Source organism: Diabrotica virgifera, chromosome 2 (genome assembly GCF_917563875.1).
Source record: "Diabrotica virgifera virgifera chromosome 2, PGI_DIABVI_V3a".
In the NCBI taxonomy this organism is placed as follows: Eukaryota; Metazoa; Arthropoda; class Insecta; order Coleoptera; family Chrysomelidae; genus Diabrotica; species Diabrotica virgifera.
In genome coordinates this window covers 246795006-246819905 of record NC_065444.1, presented here as the reverse complement: position 1 = coordinate 246819905, position 24900 = coordinate 246795006, and the positions used below count along the sequence as shown (strand labels likewise).

At 33.0% G+C, this 24900-nt stretch overlaps 1 protein-coding gene across 2 annotated transcripts in view; it reads right to left on the bottom strand.

The window, feature by feature from the left end:
- LOC114326748 (myc box-dependent-interacting protein 1) overlaps positions 1-24900 on the bottom strand; it is a 288862-nt gene that overhangs the window by 110922 nt on the left and 153040 nt on the right. For both annotated transcript variants that reach the window (XM_028275178.2, XM_028275179.2), the window contains exon 2: positions 16275-16410. In XM_028275178.2, the coding sequence (XP_028130979.1) occupies positions 16275-16410 (136 nt within the window). The remainder of the gene's footprint in view (positions 1-16274; positions 16411-24900) is intronic.

Here is a 24900-nt window from a genome sequence, read left to right as displayed (position 1 = left end):
ATTTAGAGGTTTTGCAATATTTTACCGTTAAAGAACGGACTATTCAGAATAAACAAGTTTTTTTTTAAGAACGAGACAAGGTTTTGTATTTTCGCTTTAATATATTGATATCGCTGTAATAGGTACATCGGTTGGCAGAAATCCTAGAGGCCCTAAAGAAAATGAAAAATAATATATCCCCAAAAGATGAAATAGCGTTAAAAGCACTAAAAACTGAAGGAAATACTATATTGCTACATTACTTGAAAAAATTTAACTATAATAACCATCTACAAAGCATCAAAAGCCTAATACTTAGAGAAAGTAGTGGAATACAATAAATTTACAGTGCTAATATTTATCGGTTTTCAAAAAGCCTTTGACATAGTTAGCTAAGCAAAATACTATAGGCGCTTAAAGAATGCAGGCTAGATTGTAGGTACCTATACAAAATTATTATACAATATGTAGATACCTCTAGACTCTAGGCAACCACCACTGTCAAATTACATAGTAATAGTAATGGCATAAAAATAGAGCGGAGGGTTAGACAATGAGAGGCAATGTCACCTAAAGTTTTTAGTATGGTATTGGAACATGCTTTTAAGAATTGGATTGGCTGACAAAGGGAATAAAACAATATGGAGGATATCTAACCTACCTATGTGTCGCCGATGGCGTAGTCATAAAGCTGAGGATCTAGTAATGGGAAGAGAGATGGAACAGGAATTCATTGTGGCTACAGAAAATGTAGGTTTAAATATAAACATCTCAAAAACAGAAATAATGACAAATTTGGTACAAACCACAACACCAGTATTGGTGGGCAAGATATAAAACTCGTAGATAAATATAAAGAGCTATACTAAATTTACAATCAAGATACAGTAGAAATAAACAAACCAAGGCACGTTAAATGCTACTAGGAGTACTCCCAAATCATAATTTACAATGTATATATATGTTACAGTTCAAGTTGATTCTCAGTTAGAGTTGACTTTTCCTAGTTTGAGTTAACTCCAACTGAAACGAGCAGTAAAAGTTGATTTGAAAAATTTAAATCAACTTTTACTAGTTGAAGTTGACTCTTCCTAACTCTTGTTAGTAAAAGTAGATTATACAAATTATACGAGTTTAGATTATATTATTATACGAGTATAATCTCACGTGTATTTTTGATGAGTGTGCGTCTCTTTGTTTTGACCGATTCAACTACGATTTTTTTGCACAAACTTACTCAAACAAATACATCCTTATAACAAATACACAGTGTCAGGCGGTACCGCGGTCGAAAAATTGTTTAACCAATTTTTGTTAACCAAATTCACAAAAATAATTCTTATCTACTCTACCTCATATTATGTATAAAGTTTTATTATGTGAAAATTATAAATATAGATATCAGTACATGAAGGGTTTGAAGTGTGCCTGAAGTAATAATGTATTTTAAATGGGATTTACTTTTTCGCACTGTTTTTTAGAACACTCTCATATAATCAAATATCCTTAACTTTCGCCTTGTCATGGTGATGACATGTGAGCAATAAATTACAAAAAAAGTTTGGACAGTTTTGTGGTTTGACAGAAGTTTGAATTTTTAAATGTCAAAGATCTAAAAAATTGTAAAATAGGAATGTATTTCAGTGACGAAGAGTTGCAGTTTTTTTTATTTATTTTTTGGTAGATAAAATATTGTATGAAACTGTGCGTTAAGTACTTTTTGCGCACTTAGGCGTATAGCACTCGGGCCGCTCGTGCTCTAAACATCGCGTGCGTGCGCAAAAAGGCATACTTCACGAACTGTTTTAGTATTTCACTCGGGACAATTTTTTTTTAGATTATTTTGGTCATTCGGAGCAAAAAAGTTCTCCTGTGATTTTTCTCTAAAATTGATAGTTTTCGAGTTATACGCGATTTAAACTTTGAAAAATGCGAAATGACCATTTTTAAGGCTTAATAAGTCGATTAAAAACTATTATTTTAAAAGTCAGAAAGTCACCTAATTAAAGTTTAAAGCCCCCCCTACAAGATCCTGAAGAAATTTTTGTCATTATTTTATTACTAAGCTGTTATTTTTAATTATCAACAATGAGCGCTAAAAGCGTATTGAGGCGACCGTCAATGTGAGTGCGAGTAAGATCCTCCATTCCGACCGTCCAATGGTGCATCTCAGTCGCACTCACATTGACAGCCGCCTCAATACGCTCCTAGCGCTCATTGTTAATAATTAAAAATAACAGCTTAGTAACACAATAATGACAAATATTTCTTCAGTACCTTGTAGGGGGGTCGTTAAAATTTGATTTGGTGACTTTCTTAATAATAATTTTTAACTGAGTTATTAAGCCTTGAAAATGGTCATTTTCGCATTTTTCAAATTTTAAATCGCGTATAACTCGAGAACAATAAATTTTACAGAAAAATCACAAATTACTCTTTACACTCTTTTGCTCCGAATGACCCAAATTAATGATGTAAAAAAATGTCCGAAGTGAATTTTTTTTGTGAATTTGTTTAAAAAAATGTTTAAACAATTTTTCGATTACGGTACCACCTGACACCCTGTGGATTCGTCATAAGGACCTCTTTTTGAGTAAGTTTGTGCAAAAAAATCGAACTGGAATAATTTACCTAACGGGGGCGACGATAAAGCCTGGACTATAAATATCACGATTTGAAGATAATATACTGTAACATTTAATTTTTAGAATCGGTTGTTTGTGTGAATCAACTTTTACTAAATGGCATTGGGAAGAGTATACTTTAACTAGTTGGAGTCTACTTTTACTAGTAAATGTTGAATAAAAATCTTCATTTTATATTTATAATCAACATTTACTGAAACCAGCCGTTTGAGTTAACTCGAACTAGGAAAAGTAATCTCCAACTGGATAATCAACTTGAACTGTAACATATACATTGTAAATCTCAAATCATGATTTCCAAAGTTTATACATTGTAAATTATGATTCGGGAGTGCTCCCGAGCATTTAACGTGTCTGGGTTTATTTCTACTGCATCTTGATTTTAAATTTAGTATAGGACAACAATTATTAGTGGCAGGGATAACCAGACCCACGAACTGAAGAGAAGATTATTCGGTCTAGGGTGGGAAGCATATATGGAAAAGTGAGAGAAACTTTTGAAAGTGAGCTGCCCACATGCCTGCAGAGCAAAGTATCTGATCAACGCGTCCTCCCAGTGTTGACATACGGAGCAGAAACACTTACCTCAATATCTTAGGAATCCATGATAGGAATAACTCTGCGAGACACAATGAAAAACGGAGAGATCAGGAGAGGAACCAAGGTGAATGGCACATAGCTAGAATGACAGATGGACGATGGACAAAGAGGTTATTGGAATGGAGATCAATGGGGAAAACAAGAGAAGCGTCGATCGACACCTGTGATACCAAAAAGTCAAAAATCGATAAAACTAAAAAAACTTGACAGCGTTACCTCGAGAAACTCATATGCTGATAAAATCTTTTTGAATTTTTTGTTTAACATGATATACAAGCCTATTCTGTAACTCATTTCGATGATAGAAGTCAGTAAAATCGAATAGAAGTGGCTAAGTCGAATAGAAATAGTCCAAATCCGTATTCCATAACTACTTCGGAATCTCTACAATCGTAATAGTGAATAGAAATCACTTCGACAGCATTTACCCTGTCGAGGTGAGATTTCGATTATCGGAATTGTGGTTGACGCAAGCGCATTTTGTTTTGTTTTGGCGTTTATATTTTATATATAAAAATAATTGATTACTACTTATTTATGATTATTTATAGTATTTCTACCTTCTTTTTAGCTGCTTCATTTTTAGTCTGTGGTTTTATTTGTTTAGATAATTATATATTTAATTTAGACATGTTGTAGGACCTAACCTTATTTATTTGCTATGTGACATCTGAATGTTTGCCACTCGCAGTGTTGCCATACTGTTTTTGCTTTTATTTCTTGTACAATTTCAATCAATGGTATAATTTACGAGAATAGCATACAATAGACTTCTTATGCGTTGATTGATAAATATATATATATATTTGTATATTATACTAGTATACCTACTTGTATATTTATCAGTCAACGCTCATAGTCTGAACAAATTATAGAAAAGTTGCCATTTTTGGGAAAAGTTGTTTAGCAGTTATTTCAGCTGGAGTCGAATCTTAAAGATTGCATATTATTAGTAATATCAATTTTAAATAATTTATTTAAACAAAATCCGTTCCAACAAAATATGATCGTCATCGGATCGTCTTTCCCACTGTTCCAACAAGAATTGTGATCTTGTAGTGACAGTTTCGTGATGACCATTTCAGTAATCATTTTTTTTTCATAAGTTTTTCATTAATTGTCATTTGTTTCGAGCTTCTGTCATGTGTCACATAATAATTAATATATCTACGGCATACGTCTTTGGTTTTTATCATTAGATATACCAACAACAATATACATATTGACAGATAAATCAGTTATGAGTCAGGTAACCGTTCCAACATCAGTTTCCAAATTACCGTCATCGGACGATAACTGGGCGACACAATTACGAACATGCGCACAACAAACGGTACAAGTAGTTTCGTGACGGTTTCTGGACCGTCCAAAAGTTCATGTTGAAACAAACCTAATAACATCAACTTAAATATCTTTGATTTAAAACGCCCGGTTTCATAATCAACTTAAAGTGAACATTAACTAAAGTTCACTTTAAAGTTGACATTTACCCGTATGAATTGCATTGATAAAGGTACCAACTTAAAATTTAAAGTCCACTTTAACTGATTATAAAACCGAGCGTTAAAAGCATTTATACTTCTTATATTCACCTTCACTTATCTTTTTATTTATCAGTTTATCTTCTTTTTTATATCAATTTTAATTAACTCTAATTTAAAACCATTTATTCTCTTTTGAGCTTTTTGCATCCAGTATTTACACTAATATTTTATTTACTTTTCAAAACTTGAGGATAGTATGCAGAAAGTATGAAAACATTGAGGATATGGCAACGGTGGCATATTTCGAGTAACAAAAAGGTTACAGAACACTGGTTAATGCGCGGTTGCCGCCTCCTCAGAACCGCGTGAAATAGAAGTCAGAGATTTCGATTACGATATCAGTTACAGAATACCAATCCAAACACAAAAATGACGCGATAGATATCAAACATTCCGATTTTGGGTAATTACGATTCGACTTGGTCATTTCTATTCGATTTGTTAAAAGTTACAGAATAGGGCTGATAATGATGAATTCTGATCTCCACCGCAAAATCCACTGTTTTTTGAGGTGTCTTTAAAAATTTGCCACCATTGGTTTATTTTTCAATATTTTTCCCTGATTTTTTTTTAACATTCTATGAATTGTAATGAATATGCTTATTTAATTTAAAAATAAAATAATTCTATAATACTTTCAAAAAAATTAACAGAAACGTACTTGAAATGTTGATTTTAAACCGTACGCCCCCTTAAGGGTAGCTATGACAAGATTTTGATAGGCAACCCATGCAAATCATATTTGACAATGTATCGCAGATGGGTGAAGATCGACCTAGATTCGGATCATAGACTATTAGTGTGAAAATTAGCAAACTTTCAAGTGGCATAAAGGAGAAAATCACGGACACTGACCTATTAACAGTACAATATGTTTAGGTCGTATACAGGTTTATTTACATCTCTAATTTTCTTAATAACACCCAAGATAAGCACATTTTCCAATAAAATACAATGTGCAAACAACTCCTCAACATTATAGTAGTAGTTTCGATTTCCTTCCACAAAAACTCGCTTTTGTTTACTTCCTATTAATAACCCGTTTTCTTTTTTCAACGCGATATAATTCGTCTCCATTAATTGGAGAAGCCAACACACGCTACTTTTTGCTCGACGATGCCGATGTGCCGACAATTTATCACAAGAAAATTATTTTAAGTATGAAAACATGTTTACGAGTACCGTAATACAAAAGCAAAGAGAAATACTAAGTGTGTAGTGTATAGTAGTAGCCTAGTTACAGTACTGACCCGGTTACTTTTACCTATTTGCTTTGAATGAAGCGGTTTTCAACCGCGAGTACACGAGATGTGGCGTGATTGGCTCTAAGTGGTATATTAAATCTTATAAGGATACCATTAACACTTTTTGGATAAAAGAAATTTGAATTTTTATTTTTATATACATTACACTGCCCAACAAAATGAAAAAACTATGGTGCAGAGCAAAACGCCAGCTCTAGGGTAAAAAATATTGGCCATTGAGAAATGGCTTGCTTAAGGAAAAGAAAATGCAATAAATGAACCTTTAGTTCTGAAGGAAAAAAATATATTGCCACTCTTGCGTATCAAGTTATACGGATTTATGTTAGTATATGTTTCCTCCTTGTTTTTTTTTTGGGAAAATCTCATAACCAAAACCTCTTTTTTATTAAAAAACCTATGAAGTTACAAAAAAGGCAGTTTTGAAATCAGAGCATAAAGAGTGTTTAAATTCAATTCTTACTACCGGCACCAAAAAGTTGGCAATGCCACGTTGCGATGAGCGAATTAAAAAATGTTCTTGCGAAGGTTGACTAATATTATAGCAGGAAGCAGAAGCAGAAAAAAAGGGGAAAATTAGAGGAGGCATATGTCCAATATTGAACAAATAAAGCAGATATATGTAGTTAGATAGATACAACTTGCATATCCAGCTAAACGTGCAATAGCATCATCGTTATCATCGTCATTCTGGCTTGACAACTCTGTATGGGTCCTTTCAAAATGTGGTATTACAAAAAAGGTCTTAAATGTTTCTTGGGTCGAGAAGATTCGAAACTCCACAATACTACAAAGTCTCAGTAAGACTACTGAGATTGTAAAAAGCATCAATAAGAGAATGCTGGAGTATTTCGGACATGTAATGAAAAGTGTCAAATATAGGTTACTATAATATTATATGTAAGGGAAATAGCAGGCAAACGCAGTCCGGAAGTACTTCATGGTTGAAGACTTCATGGAGAGTGAATAAAATTAAGATAGTTACAAAATGGTAAACAACGTTCTGGAAGGACATGGTACAAAAAGAAGAAGTGGGTCCCTAGACTCCTCAAGGATTCCTCTCCAGTCGTCTCTGTCCATCACCTTCCTCCTCTAAGTACGTATTCACAAAAATGTACAATATCAACAATAAAAAATTATTACAATTGATTTAATATTAATAGAAAAATAGACTAGGCAAGAACAAACATGTGTAACGTGCGTCACAGACACCTGAGTTAGTTACTGTTATCAACTCGTTAATTAAAAAAGTCAATATTACCTTGTATAGTATTATCAACTAGCAAATAAGTAATGTTTTTTATAAACCTATAATGTAAAGAGGTTTATAAAAAACATCAGATCCAACAAAACAGAACAAATAGCCATACACTCCATAGAACCTGAACAATGGGAAAAACACTATAAAACACTGTTAGTAGAAGAAAGACCGGAATACAAAAACATAGAACAACATGAAGTCCTGATTCAAGGGGAGCCATTAACAATCAACGTAGAAGACACTAAAAAAGCTGTATCACTACTGAAAAATGGACGTGCTCCTGGTCCAGAGGGGATATATGCAGAGTTAATAAAAAATGGAACCAACAAACTATTCGAGATTCTAACAGAAGTTTTCAATAGGCACTTGCATGGAGAACCAGTGCCACAAAGTTGGAAAGAAGGATGGATTACATATATCCATAAGAAAGGAAATAAGGAAGATTGCAATAACTATCGGGGTATAACTGTTACGAGTACGCTTAGCAGATTATATGGAAGAATTATAAAAGAACGAATATGCGAAGAATACCGCCCTTTTGAGTCAGAAGAACAAAACGGATTCAGAGCAGGACGATCCACAATAGATAGTATTTTCTGCTTATCCCAAATACTTGAGAAAAGAACACTGAGATCTCGAGAAGTGCATTTACTCTTAGTCGATTTAACAAAAGCATATGACACCGTGCCTGTTGCGAAGTTGTGGAAAGTACTGGAGAAAACCAGTATCAGCGTTACACTAATCGATGCTATTAAAGAGCTTTATAAGAACACAATAGCAAAAGTTAAAATAGGAAAAGAGGTGTCTAATGGTTTTCAGGTGACAAAAGGACTGAAGCAAGGTTGTTGTTTGTCTCCCATACTGTTCAACATATATATCGATGAAGCACTCAGGCACTGGAAGAAGAAGTGTAAAAGGATGGGGCTATCTATTGGGGATGAAACGTTATATACGTTGCACTATGCAGATGACCAGGTAGTTATTGCCCAAGACAAAGAAGACCTGGAGTATATGGCTAGAAAACTAATGGAAGAGTACAAAAAATGGGGCCTCGAAGTAAATGTCCAAAAAACACAATATCTTTGCGTAGGAGGAGAAAATACTCCAGATGACCTCGACTTAGAAGATGAAACTATCAAGAAATGTGACCAATGTACATATTTGGGGGTAAAACTGACAAAGACAGGAAGAAGTGATGAAGCCATAAAAGACAGAATAACCAAAGGAAAACAAGTTATAGGTGCGTTGAATTCAGTATTATGGCAGAAAAATATAAGACCGGAAACGAAAAAACGAATATATAATACCATATTAAAACCAGTAATCGTCTATGGCTCAGAAGTGTGGCAGTTATCACAAAAACTTAAAGGTAACCTATTGGCAGTTGAAATGGATTTTTGGAGGAGAGCAGCGGGAAAGTCTAGATTAGAACATGTGAAAAATGAGGACATCAGGAGACAAATGAAAGTACAAAGATCAATTATAGAAGACATCGAAAAACAACAACTAATATGGTACGGACATGTTAGACGTATGGGGGAAGAAAGACTACCCAAAAAGATATTAGAATGGGTACCACCAGAGAAAAGAAAACGAGGACGACCACCAACAACATGGATACAAGGAATCTCAAAAGCAATGTCAGCAAGAAATCTATCTGAAGAAGACTGGCAGAATAGACAGGCTTGGCGAACGGGAACCCAAAGGCGTATTACGCTGTGAACGGGATATATATATATATATATAGTTTAGGTGAGATGTAATATTATTAAAAATCGTGTTATTCTAGTTAGATATATGTATGTAGAATTTAAAACTATTGATAAAGGATTCATAATTTTATTTAATTAAATTTTAACTATTTCATTAAGATAAAATTTAAGCCACGAAAAGCTGTTGGTATGTTTAAGGTCACAAAATTGCAGGACTCCCAGCCTTGGATTACAACTTTCAGTCGCCATAAAAACAGGAACCCTTGGCGAAGGTATGGTAACCCATCATACCAAAAATGGAATGAAACCAGGAGAAAAGTATAATAAATCAGAAAAATGAGAATTTTTAAAGAAAGTCACTGTAACTACAGTAAAACCTCGATATAACGGACTAATTGGGGGGACGGGATGTCCGTTAAAGCCGAAAGTCCGTTGTATAAAAATAGGTTTAAAATCAATCAATTTTTTTTTTGAAATTATGTAAGTACTGTATTTAGATACAGTGTACAATGTTTTGAAAAAAAAAAGGATTAAGTTTTGTTCGCTACTTTTTTACTTTTCTACTTCATCTAAAAACTTTCTGCAATATACTCATTTCGTTTTGCAATATACTCATTTCGACAAAATTACTCACTGATTCATGGGTTGAATAAACGAGGTAGTTTTTGGCAAAACATACAATTTATTAAAGTTGCCATCTTCTGAATTTGTTGCTGAAAAATATTCTAACAGCCCGACCCGTGGGAATGAGAAGAAGGGGTAGATCAAAGCTGAGGTGGATGGACGGGGTAACACAAGATGCCGAGAATATCGGAGTCAACTGGAAAATGCAAGCAAGGGACAGAACAGAATGGCGTAGAAAGCTTGAGAAGGTCGAGGCTCTCTAAGAGCTTTAGCACCAATATGATGATGGTCTTCTGAATTTAGGATACATTCAGGGGGATTAGCAGGAGCTTTTTCTAAAATCGATAAACATTTCACCTCTTAACGGTATTACCAGTTTCTTCTCTTAAAATTTTCTCACTGCAGGTACAAATCCTTTAAAAACCAATTTTTGAAAATATCTCTGGTGAATCATGCCCTATTACAGCTATAATATGAAGCGGGCAGATGATGCCTTTTGATAATTATATCTTTGACAACACTAGGTTTACGAGATTTACCAACAATAACTATTATTAAAGTAGTCAATCCAAGCGATTCATCGGCGTTAGCACAAAGCAGTGCTGAGATGTTTCCTTTTTGTTTTTCCTTGTAGAATTCGATTTTTCATATTTTTTTGTATTCAATTTTTTTTTTACATTTGATCTGATATCTTGTCCGTTATATCGGAAGTCCGTTAAATAGAGGTCCGTTCTATCGAGGTTTTACTGTATTTAGAATTGCTTTATAGGGTATATGTGCCCTTTATTGAGTATATGTACAGTCCACTCAATTTTTTAGGTTCGCGATCAGCATCTTTGTCCACTGTGCCAAATCCTCCATGTAGTTCCATTCTTTTAATTTGCCTTTCCCTTGCTTGTATTCTCTCGGCCATAATCAGTTATAGGTCTCTTCTCTCATATAGCTCTTTTCTTTCCACTGTAGTGATTCCAGTGATAATAGTAGAGAGAATCATGCAAAATCAAAGAGAATAAAAAGAAAACAAAAAACTGTCTGGTAACGAACGATACAGACATAAAGAAAAAGTAAGAAGCTTAACAGAAAATGATTAGCAGATATAGAAGAATATCAGGTTAAGAGAAAAAAGAAACTGATATACAGAGTGGTCCAAAGAAAAGAGTGCACCTCGATATTTGGCAGTATTTATCAGATTTTAAGGAAATAAAAAAACAGGTCAATTTTTTACCTAAGATGGACACATTTTTATAGTAGATATATCTGTCATTTGTCAACCCCCTCCCTTCCACTTCCCCCAACCCTTATTTTTAAATAGGGAATAGGTGTCGTGTGCTAGCTCATTTGAAAGGTTATTCAATTCTCTATTCACTAATATTAACACTGACATAATCATGGCGCCTCAGAAGAACGGTCGTGTTTACGACTCGGAAGTTAAGTGTTGTAAAAAGTGTTATAAAGTTGCACAAAGTGGTCTATTATGTGCGAATTGTGGAACGTTATCCCATAGTGGCTGCCTGAAGCAACTAAAATCGATCAAATATATCGATGATGAGACAGTTATATGCTGTGAGGAGAGTGTGAGGTTAAGTGATCCACCAAACAAAACCTTGGATAGTGAGGCTGACGATGAGGATCCGAGACAAACTGAAATAAGGTACTTAAAGAAAATTATTAATCAGAATGAAACAATAATATCAAATCAACAAATTACGATAAATTTATTGAAGGAACAACTAGATTTATTTAAATATATGCAAATAGCTGATCAGTCGCCATCTACAAAACAAAATACGAATTCAATCAACCATTCAAACAGAGACCCAAATTTTGAACGACCGAAACAGTCTAGCAGTAAAATATATCCAAAAAACGAAAACACTACACCCGCAAAAAATGTTGCTGTAAATGAAAGTCTAGTTGTTGATAAAGAAAGGAGTTCCCCAACAAAAACTCTATTTAAAAATAGTACCAATAAAAATAAACAAGTTGTTTCCTTAATCGAAAATAATAAACAATTATCAGCTGATATTTTAAGAATACAAACGGAGGCAAAATGTTCAGATATCATTAATTTAACAAACGATGAGAATTTGATAGATACTGAGAGTAAAAATTCGGTTCCAGTTCCAAATAATAATGGGCAAGAATGGAAAACTGTTAGGTATAAAAGAAGGAATGGACCTATTGTTATTGGCAATAATGAAAACTCTGAAATCAGTGGTGTCCCAAAATTTAGTCATCTTCATGTTACTAGGGTAAACCAGCATACAACGGCAGATAATCTTAAGAAGATGTTAGAAAAACACTTTCCAGAAGTGATATGTACGTCCTTAACGGCTAAGCATCCCAACATATATTCATCCTTTAAAGTCTCAATTTTTGAACAACATTTTGGTTTAGCGATGGACCCAAAACTATGGCCCGTAGGCTCTTATGTAAGCAGGTTTTTTATGAAGCGTCCAACACATACTCAAATAAAATGAAGGATGAAGAAACGACCGTTAACCCTCCATCAAATTTTCAAAATAACCTAATTCAACAAGGCACGGTAAGCATGTTTCATGTCAATTTACAGTGTATATCAAATAAAGTCGATATGATCAATGCTTTTCTTGCGGATAAAAAGTTCTATGACGTCATATGTTTTTCAGAGCACTGGCTAACTGAAGAAAATCTAAAATTAATTAACATCTCCGGCTTTTCACTAGCTAACTTTTTCTGTAGGGTTGAAAAGAAGCAAGGTGGCGTTGCAATTTATGTAAAAGAAAATCTTATGTATTCTTCTCTTAATCTAAATGAATATAACGTAGAGCAAACTTCAGAGTTTTGTGCAATTTATATACCTTCAATGAGAACCAATGTTTTAACTGTATACAGATCAGGTAATGGTGACTGTGACTTGTTCTTGGTGAATTTTGAGAATGTTATAGCATTCTTACTTAACAAAGCAGACAAACTGATTATACTTGGGGATTTTAATATAAATTTTAAAATTAAATCTGACTCTTCTTATGATATTCAAAATCTGTTAATGTCTTTTGGTCTAGAAATAACGATAAACGATTATACTAGAATCACATCTCAATCCAGTAGTTGCATCGATAACATTATGACTAACTTTTCTGAAAATATCTACAGAGCGGGCGTATTTGAACCTTGTTTCTCTGACCATCGAGCACAATTTATATCTATTGATTCTGATCTTAAAGTTGTTGACACTAATCAATCACTTCAACGGTCTATTATTTCTTCTGGTTTGCAGAAGCTTAAATATGCACTAGCTAGTACAAAGATGGACTTTTTCTATGACACCAATAACGATCCCGATGTCTTGATGTTCTTTTTAACTGAAACTTATAACAACTTAATATTAAAGTTTTTTCCATTAAAAAAAGTACGACAAACTGCTAAAATAACACCCGTGCAATGGTTTAATGACGAATTAAGGTCTTACAGATCTAATCTTTCTCTCATTAAACACATTGCAGATGTCACTAAGGATCCCGATATTTTCAAACTATATAAACAACAAAAATATGAATATAATCGGCAGTTACAAAATGCTAAAAAGTCGGCTTACTCTGGTTTTATTACTAACTCCAATAATAAACCTAGAGACTGCTGGAAAATATTAAACTTCGAAAGAGGCAATACAAGATCCAGTTCGGTACAACCAGATCTATCTCCAGACGAAATAAATCAATTTTTTATTACAATCGCAGAGAATATAATTACATCCCTTCCCACTATTAATAACGATATCCTCTTCAGTTACAGAAACTATCCTTCCCCGAGTAAGTCCTTTTGTTTCCGACCCGTTGTGGAAGATGAGATCTCTCAAATAATTAAATCTCTTAATAATTCCAATTGTAAGGACGTTCACGAAATTAATAGCAAAATTTTAAAAGAAACTTACCAAATAGTTTTAACACCTTTCACTCATCTTATTAACTTAATTTTATCAACTGGAGTATTTCCAGAAGCACTAAAGTACTCAAAGGTACTACCTATCTATAAAAAAGGTGATTCCTCGAAAGCTGACAATTACAGACCCATAAGCATTGTTTCTACATTCGGGAAAGTGATTGAAAAGGTGATCAAACAACAATTATATTCTTATTTTGAGTCTAAAAGTTATTTTAGCAACTCGCAATATGGATTCAGAAGTGCTCGTTCTACTACAAACGCGGTATATAATATTGTGAGCGAGGTGATTGAGGGGCTTGAACGTGGCAATCGCATAGCAATTTCTCTCTGCGATTTGTCGAAGGCTTTTGACTGCGTTTCACATGACATTTTGCTCCACAAATTAAACTATTATGGAATCAGAGGTATCCCTCTTAAGCTTATCTCTTCGTACCTATGTGGTAGACACCAGGCTGTAGTGTCTAAAGGTTATCTCTCCGATTTTCGACCCGTAAAACATGGAGTCCCACAAGGTTCGGTCTTGGGACCTCTTTTATTCATTATATATGTCAACGATTTGCCTCATTTCATATCTCCGTACAAATCAGTACAATTTGCGGATGATACGACATACATAATATCAGGTAATAAAAATGAGGATTTAAAAATGGCTTACGAGGAAGTCTCTGATAAATCTAGCACATGGTTTGCTGCGAACAAACTAAAACTCAATACTGAAAAAACGCAGGACTTGATTATATCTGCAAGTGGTTTACATGGCGATCCAGATGACAAAGACACTGCTAAACTATTAGGAATAACCATAGACAATCGATTGAACTGGTCGGCTCATATTTCACAAGTAAAGGCGAAGCTGTCTAGTTCATTGTTTCTTATTCGTCAACTAGCAAGGGTTGTCAACTTTGAGACATTGAAGGTGACATATTTTTCTTTATTTCACTCACACCTAAGCTATGGATTAATCTTATGGGGCAATTCAACAAATGCTCTTCAAATTTTCAGGATGCAAAAGAAAGCTATCCGGATTTTAGCAGGGGTTAGTTATCTGGAACATTGCCGACCTCTCTTCATCAAATTAAAAATTATGCCGCTACCTACTCTGTTGATATATCAAGTTCTGACTGAAATTCACAGAAAAAGGTCCCATTTAACAAAGCAGTCTGATGTTCACGTTCACAATACGCGATACTCTCACTATTTACGAACAAATCGCTCTAGATTGCGTCTTTCAGATAAAAATTGTCTTAATTATAACTACTACAATATTTTACCAAAAGATATTAAACAGCTAAGCTGTAACAGTTTCAAAAAAGTAATAAAAAGGTATCTGTTGAAACATTGCTTTTATTGCTCGGAAGAATATATGACTCATTGCAGAACATCTACTGAAATGCTTACCGTGACACAAAATATTTTTTGTTAATCTATATTCTTGTTTGTGATACATATTTATAAGTTGTGTTTTATATTTCTGTTTTATATACCTTGTGATTTTATATACCTTGTAATTTTTATATTCCTTATTTTGACTTTGTAATTTTGACTTGCTACAAACAATTTTTTTTTGTAAAGTAGTTAAATAAATCTATCTATCTATCATTTACACAGGGTGTCCAAGAAAAATTATTTTGAATTAAATTAATTGACAAAAAAAGAAGAATGTATGTAATTTATTTAACTCAGAATACATTCTACTGCTGACAGAAAACAGAAAAAAATGTTTATTTGATAAATAAACATTGTTTGTTGCTTAAATTCAATATTCAACCTCCCAAGAGGCAGATGGGTGGCAGCTTGAACATTGAAATTAAGCAAAAAGCAATGTTTATCAAAAAAAAAAAAAAATATTTTTCTGTTTTCTGAGAGCAGTAAAATGTATTTTGAATTAAACAAATTACATACATTCTTCTTTTTGTGTCAATTAATTTAATTTAAAATAATTTTTCTTGGACATCCTGTACAAAAAATTATGCCAATGTTAATATTACTGAATAGAGAATTGAATAACCTTTCAAATGAGCTAGCACATGACCCCTATTCCCTATTTAATAATAAGGGGTGGGGGAAGTGGAAGGGAGGGGGTTGACAAATGACAGATGTATGTACCGTAAAAATGTGTCCCCCTTAGATCAAAAATTGACCTGTTTTTTATTTCCTTAAAATCTAATAAATACTGCCAAATATCGAGGTGGACTCTTTTGTTTGGCCCACTCTCTATAAAAGCAAATCCACAAAATTCCAATGATTTTAATGGGGTTAATCAACAATACAACCTGAATCCATTTTTTCATTGTCTTACGTGTTTTATGTGATTAAAAAATAAGACAGCGCAATTTTATGGTGAGAGGGGGTGGAGGGTTAAAAAGTCTAATTTTTTTTAATCACATGGAACATAAAAAAATGAAAAAAATTTAAATGTCAGAGTGAGGGCATTTTGCCTGTTTTAACGGCGGATACCCTTTCTACAATACGAAGAAGCAATAAGATCTTCAATGGGTGTGGAACGCCTTGCCTCTGTCTTATAGCACGCGCAGTTGAACTATGTAAATGCGCCATTATTAATCGTTGAAGGATTGTTGTAAACGCAAAAAAAATATTAGTATCTTGTCCACTGTAGACAAAAATAGTAGAAAAATTATTCAAAAAATACAAGACATATTATAAACACTTCAAAATAACGACGCCAGTTAAAATTACAAAGCTAGAAAAGCGATAAATCTTACCTCTTATACACCTAATGTAATTACTAAATTCTTTTTGTAGTCTATTGGCAGCATTTTGTTGTCTTGTGAAATTTTGTAAGTGTTCGTCGAATATTTCGTCAGCCGTCCGGTCAACCTTCCCAAGATTTTGTAACAACTGTAACAAAACATTGGTTATTAGTTTAATATTACATGATATTACTAAAAGCGAAAAACAGCAACCAAACGTATCAACATAGCTTTGAGATTTGAGATTAAAACAAATACAATGAAATATTCTGTAGTTATTTATTTTTAATCTAAACCATGGAAAATATTCACAAAAAAAAACATAGCATAAATTTTGATGGCAGACAAGCTTGTCAAATCTACGGTGATACTTGGTGATTTTGTCCACTTGCGTGGAAAAATAAGTGGCAACGCATTAGGTGAATTGTGATGCTGTTGACTGAGCATCGTAGTGGAGCCTAAAATATCAATACGGCTAAGTATAATCGTATATCTGACCATCTAATTAATTTGTTGTAGCAAACAGTCAAACTAGTCAGAAACCGTCAGCAAACAGTTGGTCAGTGAGAGAACATAATACAGTCACCAGTGCTATCCTCTCTACTCGCGCTGGTCGACTATTCGCTGATGGTTTCAAACCGTTTGAAACTGATGCTAGAACAAACCTAATAATAGAATCACTGATATTTTAACAGTTATTATATATAGGTAGATGATAGTAGGACAAATGGATAAATACAAAAAATGAAAGAAAATTTCAAAAACAACGAAATTAGAGGGGCTTACGAATACCTAAAAAAGATAAAAAGTCCGCAAACCTCAAACAAGTATATGTAAAGATGAAAGTGGGCAAATAATCAGTGACCAACAGAAAGTCACAGAAACCTGGAAGAATTATTTTCAGACACTACTTGGAACTCAAGTAGACATGGAAGATGAAATGGGCATGATCTAGGTAGAAGAGAATGGAGTAGAAGCTCCAACCACAGAGGAAGTTCTCGAAGCCATTAAGGCCCAGAAAAACAATAAAGCTCCGGGAGTTGACGAAATACCAGCAGAACTATATAAGGTAGGTGGCGACCACCTAGCAAGTCACATCCACGCGCTCATCAAAGACGTATGGCAAGAAGAGAAAATACCCGACGACTGGAAGAAAAGTATAGTATGCCCGATCTATAAAAAAGGAGACAAACTCCAGTGCAAAAACTACCGTGGAATCTCTCTACTATATAGAGCATATAAAGTCCTCACGTATATTATAAACCAGCGGCTCCAACCACTAGCAGAAAATATTATTGGAGAGTATCAGACGGGCTTCCGACGGGGAAGATCGACACTGGATCAAATATTTACAGTCAAACAGATCTGTTAGATTGTTTAATATTCCAAAATATTCTTCATTTTGTAATATATCTCTTATTTCAATTCTTATTTCAAATGAGAAGAAGATTAGAAAGAATTGAAATAAGAGATATATTACAAAATGAAGAATATTTTGGAATATTAAACAATCTAACAGAAATAATATCTAAAAAAACAACAAGAAATTTATAATAATAGAAGAAGACAACAAATAATCCAACCCTGATGAAGTTGAGTAAGATAAAGTTAAAATAAATAAAATAAAATATAAACTCAAAAATAGATATTCACAATTATAATAATAATAATTCAATATAAAATAAATAAATAAAAATAATAATTCAATAAATAATTCATTAAATTAAAAAAAAAACTACCAACTCTCTTCTGAAAATAGAGGGACTGTCTTTATAACTAAGAAGGGAGTTGATAGTACCAAAAATATTTTAACAAATATATATTGTTTCTTTAAATTTGTTAAATGTAATTAATAGATTATGGCAAATTATTAATTGTAAAAAATAGATTTAGTAGTTTAGTAAAAAATGTAAAAATATAAAAAAAATATCTGTAATCCCATCAGGAAAAAAACGACCTGGATTAGTCACTAGAGGCCAGGTCATATGTATGAACAATAAATAAATAAAAACAAAAAAAAATAAATAAAAAAAGTCAAACAGATCTTGAGCAAAGCATGGGAATACGATGTTGATGTTCACAACGTGTTTGTAGACTTTAAACAGGCATACGACTCAGTCAAAAGGAACAAACTATACTATACAGGGTGTCCCGGAAAATAGTGCGTTCCTTAAAGGTATAGGTAGAAGGCACCATGTAGAACAAAAAACTCTTATAACATTTTTTTCTAAATTCAACCGTTTGACCAAAAAACTATAAAACATTTTGGAACGCAAATTCAAATCTGGCAACTCTGTGAAGTACAAAAATCTAAACGTAAATAGTCCCATGTTTAGTAAACAGATAATTTGGAAGAATCCTGTTTAGTGTCAACGCCGAAAATGTTTTTGAATCGTGTGTTCATGAGTAATATTATGATATTATGTTGTTTATTTATGGCAGATCAATAAATGGAGAGGCATAATACCTACTAAAATTCTTTCAAAATGTTTTGCTGGAATTTCTCGTCGTATGAGTGCATGTTACTCTATGAATTCATGTGTTCGCAAAAGTGGTGGTTCATTTAAAACATGTGTTTGTGTTTTAATCTTAAAATATGTAAGTATAATTCGTTTAAAATTATGCCATATTTCAACTACATTTTAAAAAAATTATAGTAAACAAAAATAGTAAGTATTAGGTTGGATTATTTTAAATACTGTAAGACACAAACGAGTTCTTATTCACCAGTGCGTAACATGTTGCCAGATTATTTAATTTTCTGAAGATTAAAATTCAGGTATATGGAAACCAATGTAATCTTTTTTTGGAAACCGTTAACTTTAGAAAAAAATAGTATAGGACTTTTTTGTTCTAAATTGTGTATTCTATCCATACCTTAAAGGAACGCACTATTTTCCGGGACACCCTGTATATTGGCTGAATTGGCAATACCACACAAGCTAATAAGACTCATTAAAGCCACAATGGATGAAACTCAGGCATGTGTACGAATACAAAACCACCGGACAGACTTTTTCAACATTTCGCAGGGACTAAAGCAGGGAGATGGGCTGGCCCAAACATTGTTTAACCTGGCACTGGAGTATGCGGTTAGGCAAATGAAAACTGGACGAGGAAATCTACTGACCAACCGAACGGTTCAACTGCCCGCTTATGCTGATGATATTAATATTATGAGTAGAACATCAACAGGAGCACAGTAAACATATGCAGAGTTAAAAACACAAACAAAAAGGCTAGGTCTGGAAATTAACACAGAAAAAACAAAAATAATGACTCAGACGAGAAGAAATATAGTCCCAGAAAACATTATACATGAAGATGACATTGAAACGGTTGAAAAGTTTAAATACCTGGGAGTAGAAATATATGCCGACTGATCAGAAGATGGAGAAATACGGAAGAGAATAACGCAGGCAAACAGAGCTTATTTTGCCCTCTCCCATATATTTCGGTCTAAAAGTGTCCACCGAAATACAAAGATGAGAATCTATAAAACCTTAATTCGACCAATAACATGCTACGGCAGTGAAGCCTGGGTCCTGAAAGAAACATCCAAAAACAAACTCGACACATTCGAAAGGACAGTACTTAGGAGAATACTAGGACCTGTGAGGGAAAACGCAATCTTCAGAAGTCGATATAACAACGAGCTTTATCAACTTTATAAGGAAGCGCCCCTGTCAGACTTCATTAGAATACAAAGATTGCAATGGGCTGGACATGTGATAAGAATGGGAGAGGATAGGCTACCAAAACGAGCACTGGATGCTGGAATGCAAGGAAAGAGACCGGTTGGGAAGCCACGAAAGCGCTGGGAAGACACAGTAAACAGCGACGCACAAGCCCTTTTAGGAGTCCGTGTATGGAGAAGAGCAGCCACAGACAGGCAAGGGTGGAGGCAAAAAATAAAGGAGGCCAAGGCTCAATTTGGGCTGTAGTGCCGTAGAAGAAGAAGAAGATAATATTAGGAGGAACAAGATTTCCCATAAAATGATAAACAATAGGATATGGAAATCCCCTAATAACGAAACTGTTAACCAGGTAGATGACATCCTTATAGATGCAAAGCATTATGTCGATCACATGGACGTCAGTAGCTACCGAGGTCCAAACATAGATACTGATTACTTTCTTGTAATTAGGAACATTATACAGGACACCCTGTATAAATAATTATGTTAATGTTCATATTACTGAATAGACAATTCAATAATATGTATTTCAAATGAGCTAGCACACGACCCCTATACTCATTTTAAAAATCATCGACTACGTCATCATGCCAGATGGATGACGTCACTGGTATGAATATTGCCAAAAATCATAATTTAAAAATAAAAATCGATCTGCCTGGGCATTTTTCTCCAAAGTGGCCTATTCTCGAAAAAATTAATTTATTTCATCATTTTGAACCTCTCTGTATATACCGTTGCTGTACATTTCAGCCGTAAAAAAGAAAAAATCACAAAAATTAAGCAGACTAAATTAAATTTCAAACCTACCCCTGGGGATAAAGTTAATTCAAAATATAATATGAGCATTATGTTTTACCCTTAATCAGTATTGATTTATAGAAAATCCTATTAGGAGTTCTAATACTGGTGCCCCAATTCCCTATTTATCGATCTTATATATTACTGGATGGAGGCGGCAAAAAGTGCAAATATCATCTGAATTAATAAAAAGATGGATTTTTATTCTGAATTTATTAAATCAATTTGTTTCTAATGAAAAAATAATTTTAATAAAAATCATTTTATGTTAAGCTTTGTTTTCTTATACAAATTCATTATACCATAAAAAGAAGAGCAATATGTACATGATAAAACACTAGAGAATAAAAATTGGAAAAGAATAGTATTCAACAATGAATCCAGATATTGTATTTTTCTGATGACAAGCGATATATAGTATGCAGAAGACCTAAGGAACGCTAAGCACGGTGTAACATTGTAGGAACTGTACACTTACAATACGGTGATGGCTCAGTAAGGGTGTGAGGTTAGTCCAGGGTAATAAGGATTTTCTCAGGACACTCAAAGATCCAGGTAGCTGACTACTTTTTTAGTTATTGTAGACCTACAGGAAGAAAACCTACCTGTTTCCTGCCTAGAGTTCGCGTCCGTTTTTTAATTATTAACAATTTATTGCAAAAATCGCAATTTTTTCGATTTTTTGCACCCTATTCAAAAGCTAAACAATTGACATAAAACTACAAAATTTAATTTTATAGAACCTTCAAAATACCGATTTTTAAAAGTTAAAAAGTTAATTTGTTGCTTCACAAATTGCAAAATAAATGAAAATCGATATTTGTTAATAACTTTTACTAAATTTAACTTAGAATTTTAGGGTTTCACCCAAAGTTGCTTATTTTGGTACTTAACAAACCCTCAAAATTTGAGACCGATCCATTAATTAGTTTAAATAAAAGTTATTCTATTTGTTTATCCCGGAGACATTTATTTTGCCATAACATAAGACAGAAAATAATAAACATTGGGCAATTCTGAGTATGCCAAACGAAAGTAGAAGACTGATAGTATCAAAATGTATTAAAAAAAGATGAAAAAATTAATCAATATAATCAAAAATCCTAATGCCAAATTTTTGAAATTTTGTAGTTTATAAACATTTAGAATAACTTGACAAATATTGTCCGTAGGAACAATCTTTTTATACAGAGTGTCCCAAAAGTAGTGGAACGGTCGAATATCTCGCGAACTAAACATCGGATCAAAAAACTGAAAAATACGTGTTCAATCATTTTCAAAAATCTATCCAATGACACCAAACACCAACCCCCACTACACCCCCTGGAGGTGGGGTGGAGGGTAACTTTAAAAACTCAAATGGAAACCCCTAGGTTTTCTTGCAGATTTGGATTCGTTACGTAAAAGTAAGCAACTTTTATTCAAGACATTTTTTCGAACTGTGGATAGATGGCGCTATAATTGAGAAAAACGATTTATCCTGATACCATAGGTAAATTATAGAAACGGTCTAATATCTCGAGAAATGCACTTCCAAATGAGAAACCAAAAAAAATGTTTTTAATACTTTTCGAAAACCTATCGAATAACGCTAAACATGACCCTCCAACCCACCCCCTGGAGGTGGGGTGGGGGGTAACTTTAAAATCTTAAATAGCAACCCCCACTTTTTATTACAGATTCGGATTCGTCATGAAAAACTAAGCAACATTTATTCGAAACATTTTTTAGAATTGTTGACAGATCGCGCTTTAATTGGAAAATACGATTTATTAGCGCCATCTATCAGCAATTTAAAAAAATGTTTCGAATAAATGTAGCTTAATTTTTCATGACAAATTTGAATCTGCAATAAAAAGTGGGGGTTGCTATTTAAGATTTTAAATTTACCCCCACCCCGTCTCCAGGGGGTGGGTTGGAGGGTCATTTTTGGTGTCTATCGATAGGTTTTCGAAAAATATTAGAAACCTGTTTTTTTGGTTTCTCATTTGGAAGTGTATTTCTCGAGATATTAGACCGTTTCTATAATTTACGTATGGTATAAGGATAAATCGTTTTTCCCAATTATAGCGCCATCTATCCACAGTTCGAAAAAATGTCTTGAATAAAAGTTTCTTACTTTTACGTAACGAATCCAAATCTGCAAGAAAATTTAGGGGTTTCCATTTGAGATTTTAAAGTTACCCCCCACCCCACCTCCAGGGGGTGTAGTGGAGGTTGGTGTTTGGTGTCATTGGATAGATTTTTGAAAATGATTGAACACGTATTTTTCAGTTTTTCGATCTGATGTTTAGTTCGTGAAATATTCGACCGTTCCACTACTTTTGGGACACCCTATATATTCGGAAAGCTAGTATTTTAACACGAATTATCATATAAAAAAATATAGCCTGGGTTCATTAGGGACAAAGTTAGCCATTTGTTTCTTTTTAATTCACAGCTAATTTGTTTATAATAATTAAGGAATTTCATTGATGTCATTTTAAATAATGGGATTTGTATTTTTTGTTAAAAAAATTGCATAAACGTTGTATCTTTACAGCACCCTCTACGATTTTTCAAAATTGTAGTTCAAACGGTTACTAGGGGGAACCTACGAATCCACCGAGTTAAAATACCGAAAAAGCAATTTCCAACTAATATAATTTTCTGTATCTCCGGATCAACTCAATGGATTTTCATCTTTCTTTTTTTAATTTGTATGCAATTTCTACGTACATTACAAATATGCAATTTGTTTATTAATTTATTAATTAATAATAAGTCTAATTTGTTTAAACAATTATTGAAAAAATCTTTTTTTACAAAAATCTATTTTTTTAATCATAGTATCATTAATGATCATACAAAACGTTAAAGTTCACTTTAATAAATAAATTATTTTTATTAGATAATTATTTATTGAAGATAATTTATTTATTTTAAAGTACAACTTAACTTTTTCAATGATTAATAATGATAGTCTGATTAAAAACATGGATTTTGGGGAAAAATTATTTATTCAAAAATTGTTTAAACAAATTAGATTGTTTATTAATTATTAATGTCAAATTACAAATAGACAAATTACATATTTGTAATGTATAGAAAAATTACATACAAATTAAAAAAAGAAAGATCAAAATATATTCAGTAGATCCCGAGATATAGAAAATGATAGTAGTTTTAAGTTGCCTTTTTTAGTTTTTGAACTCGTGCATTTGTCGGCTCCCAACTCCCCCTTCACTTACCATGACTAGTCACCAACTGAACATTTTTAAAAATTCGTGTAGAATACCAACTTTTCGAATATGTAAAATGATTTTTTCTACGGACAATATTTTTAAAATTGTTCTAAATATTTATAAACTACAAAATTTAAAAAATTTGGCATTACTATTTTTGACTATATTAGATAATTTTTTTATCTTTTTTTAGTACATTTTGATAGTATCACTTTTCTACTTTCATTTGACATACGCAGAATTGCCATCTTCATTATTTTCTGTCTTATGTTATTGCAAAATAAAGGTCTCTGAGATAAACAAATAGAATAACTTTTAAACTAATTAATGGATCGGTCTCAAATTTTAAGGGTTTGTTAAGTACCCCAATACACAACTTTGGGTGAAACCCTAAAGTTCTAAAGTAGTTTTAGTAAAAGTTATTAACAAATAACGATTTTCACTTATTTTGCAGTTTGCGTAGCAACAAATTAACTTTTTAACTTGCAAAAATCGACATTTTGAAGGTTTTTCAATGTTCTAAAAAATTAAATTTTGTAGTTTTATGTCAACTATTTAGCTTTTGAATAGGGTGCAAAAAATCGAAAAAATCGCGACTTTTGCACTAAATTATTAATCGTTAAAAACGGACGCGAACTTTAAGCAGGAAACAGGTAGGTTTTGTTCCTGTAGGTCTGCAATAACTAAAAAAGTAGTCAGCTACCTGGATCTTTGAGTGTCCTGAACATGGTCTATTTCCAGCTTATTACCCTGGTCTAGATGGGATGGATATAATTATCTCAATTCGTCCAAGAAAACCAAAACAATATTAAATCAGTAAAAAACAAGTACAATTTAATAAGTCTTCTTCTTCTTCTTCCTCTTTGTAAGCAATTCCGCTTGTTCATTGGTGATTTAATAAGTGATGGAAGTAAA